The sequence below is a fragment of the Vicugna pacos genome, chromosome 14, assembly GCF_048564905.1.
Source record: "Vicugna pacos chromosome 14, VicPac4, whole genome shotgun sequence".
NCBI classification, from domain to species: Eukaryota; Metazoa; Chordata; class Mammalia; order Artiodactyla; family Camelidae; genus Vicugna; species Vicugna pacos.
In genome coordinates, this window is record NC_133000.1 from 30,408,238 (window position 1) to 30,416,954 (window position 8,717).

Genomic DNA, 8,717 nt, shown 5'->3' on the forward strand with positions numbered 1-8,717 from the left:
AAAATCCAGTTTGGGGGTAGGAGGACCAAGAGCTCAGATTTTACATGTGTTGGTTTTAAGATATCAGAGTTCAAAGTGAAGATGTCAAATAAGCAGAAGATTGTAAGAGTCCAGAGTTGGAGAGAAAAAGTCTAGCGGGAGACAAAAATGTGGGAAACAGGGGTCACACAGGTGGTAGAGGAAGACATGAAACCCAGGTACTCAAACATTAAGATAACCTGGCATTAACCATAGAAGTTGTCCTTGAGTGCCTGCCTACTAGGTGTGGATATCAGTTCTATTTCCCGACCACTCGAGTTTTAAAAAGGAACTTACAAATGAATTCGTGCAAGACACTGCCTCCAGTGGGTGGTTCCAGAGCTGGAGTGGGAGAATGGGATGGTGCACGCTACTCCCTACGGCAGAATGTGTCTGTGTGTGTGTGTGTGTACACATGTGTGTGTGCGCAGGGGGATGAGTTTCACCTGTCTTAAGAAAAAGAGCTAGTAAGTCTAGAAGCTGAAAGATGAAAGAACATCCAGATCTGGTAGAGGGAACAGGGGAAACACTGTGTACTGTAAGACATATCCCCATAATGCCATTTCCCAGTATCCTTTCATCAGGAACACAGTTGGAAAGGGGGGAATTATGTAGATACGTGTGATGTACGCAAATTTTCTGACTATGTAACACTGAATATCTACATATATAGCAAGTTAATGATATTTATATCTCCTTCAAGTTTAATAACAAGTTCACAACAGAGGGAAAATAAAATATTGAGGACTGGTATGAGTATCATAGAAGGCCTTTCAATGCTCAGAATGGAAGCAAAAGCAGCTTCACCCCACAAAGAATGTCATTAAGGGTCAAGAATGTTTATATTTGCTTAAGAAATTGAGAGTTACAACTTCCTGCATTAAAGAATTAACTTTAAGACAGATACCATACTATAAGCAACGTGTATACTGGTACTTTCTTAAAGCTGTTTTTACTTCCTGCTTTTTCTGATGTACTCCAGAAACTCTGCAAAGAAAACCTTCTATTCAAAGGCTTAAAGGTATGGGGAAAAAAAGGAATAACACTGCATTCTTTTAAGTGTTCTCTGTACTGAAAGTCACTTGAAAATGCAGCACCCTGCCACAGCTCTACATTTTTAACAATAAAGTCCTCTGTGCAATTTTTCAATTGCCATGTGATTTTGTGTCAGTCTCTCACTCAGAAGCAGAATGGAGTGTCAGAAAATGACACATCAGGTCTAAAACTACAGATGTGGAAGATGAACGTACAACAGGAAACAGCTAAGTGGGAGGGTAAGGTTTACCTTTTAAGTTACCGTAAGTGCAGTTACACTTTATCCCTGCTTCCCCTGTGAAGAGAAGAACTAGTCCTTTCCAGAAAAGCTCTCATTCTGAGAACTGTCTTCTTTAAAATATTTGGAGATTCTCTTTTAAGGTTCTTTCACGTTTAAGTCTTTCCCCAACTCTACATCCCATAGCAAGTGTTAAAATTATCCAATAGCCTATAGTTGCAGAACATACTCAACAAAAGCTGAGATTTCCCAGGGTTTGGATCCCAGAACTCTGCTTCCAGATAATCCTAAAGTCTTCCTTCCATAACTGACTCTTCTGCCAATACCCAGCTGCGGGCAAATTCGGCTTCTCAGACCAGGTAACTTTCTAACTCTGCCAACGAACACTCTACTGCCAAGAAAGGAACTCTCAGACAGGAAGCACTCAATGCCCCTAGTGAGGGTTGCCTCCTGCAAACAATCAAGATGCCACCACCAAGCAAACCTTTTAACCTACTGCAAAACTTCTGAAGACATCTTACAAACAATAGAGTTTCTATAGATGCATAATATCTGCTCTGGAATAGTGATTTCGAATGGAGGAAACAAAGGACCACATGACCCAAGCAATTTTTTAAAACTGCACATAACAATCCCTCTTCACGTGAGGATTCAGGCAAGCCCGTCTTACAGGTCTAGGTTTAACAGAATGACAGCACCTCTAGGAGTAGGGTGAAAAGCAGCGAGGTAGACTTTTAGTGAAAGGGGGTGATGTAATAGGCCCCATCGTCCACTTACCTCCTACCACAGGACAATCATCTCAGATCGAGAATAAACACTTTGGGAAACAGAGGTTGTTTGTGTTTTATGGTTTTCTGGTGGAAATAATGCCCTGAGTCATGTGAAGTTGTGGCTTCAAAATTGAACAGGAGACCAGACATTTTCACATTCAGGACACAAATACTCAGCCCCCGGGTGGCCACCATATCTGCTCTCCTCTTTGGCTGTTCACCCCAAAAGCTGCAGGACTCTCCTGTTTGCAATGACACCCACCACTTCTCACAAATTCCTGCCAAGTTCACGTCAGCAGCTGGTGGTGTCAAAATCACCATTTGTACTGCTCTGAATTGCCTCCATTACTTTATATCCCTTCTTTTTTCTCTGTTGTCTTCCTAGCTACACTTGCATTCAGAAGCTGGTTACCACACTAACATTGCCTCTGTAAGTAGTCCAGGATACAGGAAGTAGAGAGTCGACTGTAACCAGTCCCAGAATACTTGTCATGCCACTCTAGTTTCCCAACCAAATACTCTGGCATCCCTCATCTCATGCAAAGGACCACCACATTACTTAGAGGTTGTAAAAGTAGAGGGATTTCTCTACTGGGAAACACTGTGGCTTGTGGTAGAGCTGTGATTTCAGTTTTTGCAACTAGTTACAGGCAAAAAGACATGTTCCACAAATTTTCTTCAAGTGTTTGGTATTTAAACTTTTATTAGATACAGAGCCAGTGGAATAACTGTAATCTATGAACATATGGTCATATTACAAAATAATGTTCATGTCTGCCTTACAGACATGTAAGAACTTGAATTACACCTGCATACTGTAGACCTTTAAAATTGGATGTGAAGCACCCTAAGAGATTAAAAAAAAACTCCTATCCAGTCACAGAACATCTTACAGACATCACATTAATGCCACTAAATACATTAGTATAGCCCATGTATGGTTGAGTTACATCTCCAATTTCTCAGAGCTGGAAAGGAGATGTCTAGAGAAGCTGGAAAAGCCCAATTATCAAAACAGCTCAAGAGTTAAACCAGACTCCTGCACCTCCCAGAGCGGAGGGCGAAGGGGGCATTGCCCACCACCCTGCCCTCCCCCAGGACGTGGCATGTGGGGAAGCAGGCAGGAGTGGGTGGCTGGGACTCGGAGGTGGAGAGGTGATGAAAGCAAGAGTGGAACTGCTCTGGTCCTAGAACAACAGAGCTGTAAAAAGCTCGGCTTCAGTTTAACCCGCTCCCTCTCCCACTTTCCCTCCCACCTACGTGACAAACAGAGCACAGTCAGGTACTTTCTGCCCATGACGGTGACTACTAGCAGGAAAGGGACCAGGATAAAAGCATGTCCTATAAAGATCACTCTGATTTTAAAGACTATGTTATAAACAATGAACAGCTTTGTCAGAGTGGGACACTTGTGAGGCGCTCAAATATGGAGGAGGTTGAGGATCCATTTCCAGCACTTCCATGTCTTTTATCACTCCTATCTCTGACCTTTCCTTTGCCACTTTTTGTAGCACTGCCATCACTGGCAAGTAAAGGGCAGCAATGTGCCTTGGCAGTTTGGCCGATGAGGCTACATTTCCCAGCACTGCAATGAAAAGGCACTGGAAGAGGATCAGCTGGAAGATGTGAACCGCGGTCCTGGCCTGTGCCAAACACCAACCAGGTGACCCTGGGTTAGGCTCTTAGTCTCTCTGTGCTTCCGGCTGTTTACTTATAAAAGAAGGTTTTGTCATTGTACAAATATATCCATTATAAAATGTAATGTGAAAGTCAAACAAAATGACATCTCAACTGCTTGTCACAGGGAACTGTACAAGCACTGAACACTATGTGAACGTAAACTCAGAGTTAAGAAAACTGTTGAAGTAAAGCGCTAAACTGAAAATGGAGATACAGTTTTACAGATTTTCTAGGCTTTCTTTTTTAATTACAACACTGAATTAATAGTTATTAGCCATACTCCACACCACCAACCCTGCGAATAAATAAACTAGGTAAGCACTGCCTGGATGCCTGCTATTGCCCGATGCTAAGCAGGGTGAGGGGTATAAAGGAGGCTGAACAAAGGAGTCTTCTCCAGTTACGAGCTAAGTGAGGAGACACATTGGAAACCACTTGGGAATTGTACCATGTCAGTACTCAAAGCCAAGATTACAGGCTACCGATCATAAAAAGTGCAGGAATACAAAGAGGAGCTAGAAGTATTTGGAGTAAATAGGGAAGACTCTATGAAGGGGATGGGGCTCCAACTAGTTCTCAGGGCAATTCTAATCTGTTTTAACTGAGGACTGGATAGGAAATACTGATGATTCCTGCTTTTTAATAAGGCACAGGTTATCCTAGGAGTCTAAGTCACATAATGATTGGAACACATAAGGTAAGGCCAAAATGATGGAGGGTCAAGACTGCCTGGCTGAGATCTGGTTGTAGTAAGTCTTTGACTTGACTCTAGATGTTGGAGGGTCAAAACAGTAGGTGGACTGAAAGAGGGGGGTGAGAATATCCAACAATTCAACAGAAGGAAAAATGCATGTATCAGGGATGAAAGCTCTTCATCAGAGTATCAGTAATCAGAATAGACTCTTGAAACCAAAAACAGTTCCAGAAGCCGACAAAATGTGGAGGGTGGTGAGAGAAAGATAAATGAAAGACCATTCCAAGCCTTTGGGTATTCAAGGCCGGAAGAATGATTATCCCACTGAATAAGTGGAGACGCTACAAGAAAAAAGATTATGAAATCAGCTTTAGATATGTTGAATCTGACATATGAGCTAAGAGTAGGTGTTCTCTAAGAAGCTCAAAATTCAAAACTGAAGCACAGATCTAGAGTAGAGTCTCAAGTTGCAGATGGGCAAGACATGATAAATCTCCTAAAAGATAACATAGGGAAAACATTATCTGACATAAATCTTTGCAACGTTCTCCTAGGGCAACGTACCCAGGCAATGGAAATAAGAGAAAAAAATAAACAATTGAGACATAATTAAACTCATAACTTTCTTCACAGCAAAGGCAACCATAAGTAAAACACAACAACCTACGTACGGGAGAAAATATTTGCAAATGATATGACTAACAAAAGCTTAATTTTCAGAATATATAAACAGCATATACAAGTTAAAACCAAAAAAACAAACAACTCAATCCAAAAATAGGCAGAAGACCTAAACAAGCATTTCTCCAATGAAGACACAAATGACCAATAGGCACATGAAAAAAATGCTCAATATCACTAATAAACAGAGAAATGCAAATTAAAACTACAACGAAGTATCAGCTCACAGCAGTCAGAATGGCCATCGCTCAGATGTTCATGAATGATAAATGCTAGAGAGGTTGTAGAGGGAAGGGATCCCTCTTACATTGCTGGTGGAAAACCAGTTTGGTGTAGTCATTATGGAAATCATGGAAATCCCTCAAAAAACTAAAAGTAGACTTACCCTATGACCCAGCAATCCCACATCTGGGTATATAACTGGAAGGAACTCCAATGTGAAAAGATACCTGCACCCCAGTATTCATAGCACCACTGTAGACAATAGCCGAGACATGGAGGCAAGCTAAATGTAGCAACAGATGACTGGATAAAGAAGTCGTGGTATATTTATACACCAGAATACTACTCTACCATGAAAAGGACAAAATAAAACCTTTTGCAGCAACGTGGATGGAGCTAGAGATCTTCATTCTAAGTGAAAGCAGCCAGGAACAGAAAAATACCAAATGGTACCACTCATATGTGCAATCTAAAAAAAGAGAGAAAAAGACACTGTGAACTCATCTACAAAACAGAAACAGACTTGCAGACTTAGTAAACAATCTTTAGGTTACCAGGGAAAGGGGATAGGAAGGGACAAATTTGGGAGTATGAGATCTACAAATGTTAGCCACTATATATAAAAATAGATTTTAAATAAACTTTCTTCTGTATAGCACAGAAACCTATGTTCATTATCCAGCAATAACCTATAATGAAAAAGCTGATACAGCCACCAACTGAGGAAGCAACAGAAGAAAGGAGAGTTAGTTATGCTTGGCTAGAGCCCACTTCTAAAATCCTTGTCAGCCACTGAGGCTGCCCGAGTACACTGAGCCCTCCTCTCAGGGACAGGCTGACATGACATGCATCCTGCAAACCTGGGGCAGCAGAGGCCGTCCCCAGGTCTGGCCCTCGGGGAGATGGGAGCAAATCCACCTGCACCCCTGGGGCAGCACCCCTCTCCCCGCAGCACCCGCCTCCTGACTGCACCGCGCCTGCCTCTTAGGAACCCACTGACTTGAAAACAAGTGATCCACGAACCTGAGGCAGTGGCAGGGAGATGGGCAGCGACCTGGAAAGCTGGTCGATTTGCCCCATCTCCCCCACGGCCTGTCCAGGGCTCGGCCTCTGCTGCTCCAGGCACGGACCCCAGGTCAACCTGCTCCCGGGAGGAGGGCGCGGTGTGGTCGAAATCCTTGGCGGGTTATAGGGTCTGCCCATGGGGGCCCATGGATTTGCTTCAAACTCCCCAGAGCATGGCTTGAGCTTGGCCTTTGCTGCCCCAGGTTCGTGGAACTCAGGTTACAGGTCAGCCTGCTCCTGGAAGGCGGGTGCTGTGCTGTGAGGGAATGCCGGCGGCTGTGATGGCGGGATTGCATCTGCCTTGTGAGAGCGATGGGGTTGCGACCATTTCCCGCTGCTGCTGCAGCCATCCCAGCACACTGATCGCACCGCGCCCACCTCCCAGGAGCAGACTGACCTGTAACCTGAGTCCCACGAACCTGGAACTTCAGAGGCTGCCCCGAAGGTCAGGCTGCGGGGAAGATGGGAGCAAATCCAGGGGCTCTCATGGGGCAGCCCCCATTCCATCCGAGGCCCCGCGCCTGCACCGCACCCGCCTCCCAGGAGCAGGCCATGGTCTGAGGGCCACTCGGAGATGCTCCGGAGCCGTCCGGAGCCCTCCCACCTCCCAGGGCTTTACCTGCTCTCCTAAACCCGGGAATAAGCGGCGGCAAAAACGCGGGGTTCAGGAATTACTAATAGCGGGGTTACCATGAACCACAGCAGCGGCTTGGACTCGCCTCAGGGTCCTAACGGGACGCCTGGCCGGGACCTCACCTCCGCACCCCTCCCTGTGTTCCTCCCCAGCCGCACGGCCCAGGCGTCACCCGCCGGCTCCCCGAGCAGCGCGCCCCCACCAGCGCCCCCTTAACTGCCCAGCAGTGGCAGCTGAGCCGAGGGCAAGAGGCGACCCAGACCCCAGGTCGTGTTCCTCTTCCAGGAGCTGGTCCAGGAGCAACTGGTTCCTGCCAGCTTCCACGCATTCTGGATGGGTTCCAGCATCCGTGAGTCTGTCCGTCTGCGCGTGCGCACCCCTCCTCCACCTGCCAGCAGCGCAAACTCCTTGGGTGGGTCTCCTGCTTTACCGGACCTGGTCACTGGGGCGGGGAGGAGCCAGTTTGGGGCCCTCCTGCTCGTCCCGCCGGGTCTCCATCCCCAGAGCCTTCACCCCGCCACCGACTGGGTCCTGGCACTGAACTAGAACCACGACTGCCCTGGGCTAGGCCACACCCCGCCAACCCCACTTCCGCTGCTCATCTTCCCCTCCCTGTTAATACCCTCCCACCTCTGGGCAGGCCCAGTCTCCCACCAGACCTTGAATACAGGGCTCCTTCTCCTCACACTGAAGTCCCTGCTCTGACACTTCATCCTGCTAGGTCCTAACCTATGGCCCCTACACCCACAAGTTTACCCCTCATGCCTCACCACAGGACCCCCAACATCCTGAAATTGTCCCCCTCACCTCTCAGCCAGGTCAGTTCCACTCTGAGTGAGCCCCATACCCCTCAACATGTACCCCCTCACCATGGGATCCCCTTCACTCTGAGTGCACCTCTACCCTGAACTGACTTCCTCACCCCTCACCCTGTGGTTGGGGTGGGGAAATCTGGGCGCCATTAAGGATGACTACTGCCACCAGTGGGGGATCCAGCCTAGTGTGCACCTTCATAGTTAATGCCTGAGGCTACAGGGTGAGGCAGGCAGGGCTGAAGGCAGTTCCAATTCCCGCCCTGGCACCCTGATCCCCACACCCTGTGCCTCAACTGACCCGATGGGTCAGGGTGATCCCAGGCTGCCAGCCACTGGCCTGTGGGCCTTGGGTGCTTGATGGTCCGAATGGTGATCTGGACCCCTAGGGCGGAGGCAATGGGCACGCGGACCTTTGGGGTGGGGGAGTTCAGAGGGTACACTTGAGCCCAGGGGTAGACAACAGATGGTGGGCTGTGTGCATGGGGCTGTGTGCGTGGACTGGGCTCAGCCCAGGTGGGTGCAAGGACATTGTTCATTTACACCATGCCAGAGGGGAGAGGCACGGGAGCTTTTAAAGCGTCAGATAGGAAGCCAAGGCTGGAGAGCAAAGTAGGAAGGTGCACTGGCCAGGCCAAAATGGAGCCCGCCGCGACGCTGGTCCCTTGCATCGGGGGAGACTGGCAGTTGACTGGCCAATGAGACATCCCCTGCTGTGGTATAGTTTACAGGCAATTGAAGGGATTTGACAGGTTATTTGAATCCAATAATTGTCCCTTTCTCTGTGGGAGATCAGGTCCAAAGTCATGGTGAATCTGGCAGGGATCCTGCCTGAACTCCAGCCTGGGACAGTGGAGAACCCACCCAG

At 47.4% G+C, this 8,717-nt stretch overlaps 1 protein-coding gene across 1 annotated transcript in view; it reads right to left on the reverse strand.

The window, feature by feature from the left end:
- LOC116283379 (uncharacterized) overlaps positions 1 to 7,584 on the reverse strand; it is a 52,573-nt gene extending 44,989 nt beyond the window's left edge. The window contains exons 1-2 of the mRNA XM_072976339.1: positions 7,473 to 7,584; positions 5,712 to 5,807 (exon numbers count right to left, since the gene is read on the reverse strand). Of these exons, the coding sequence (XP_072832440.1) occupies positions 5,712 to 5,748 (37 nt within the window). The 5' untranslated portion in view covers positions 5,749 to 5,807; positions 7,473 to 7,584. The remainder of the gene's footprint in view (positions 1 to 5,711; positions 5,808 to 7,472) is intronic.
- Between the last annotated feature and the right edge of the window lie 1,133 nt (positions 7,585 to 8,717).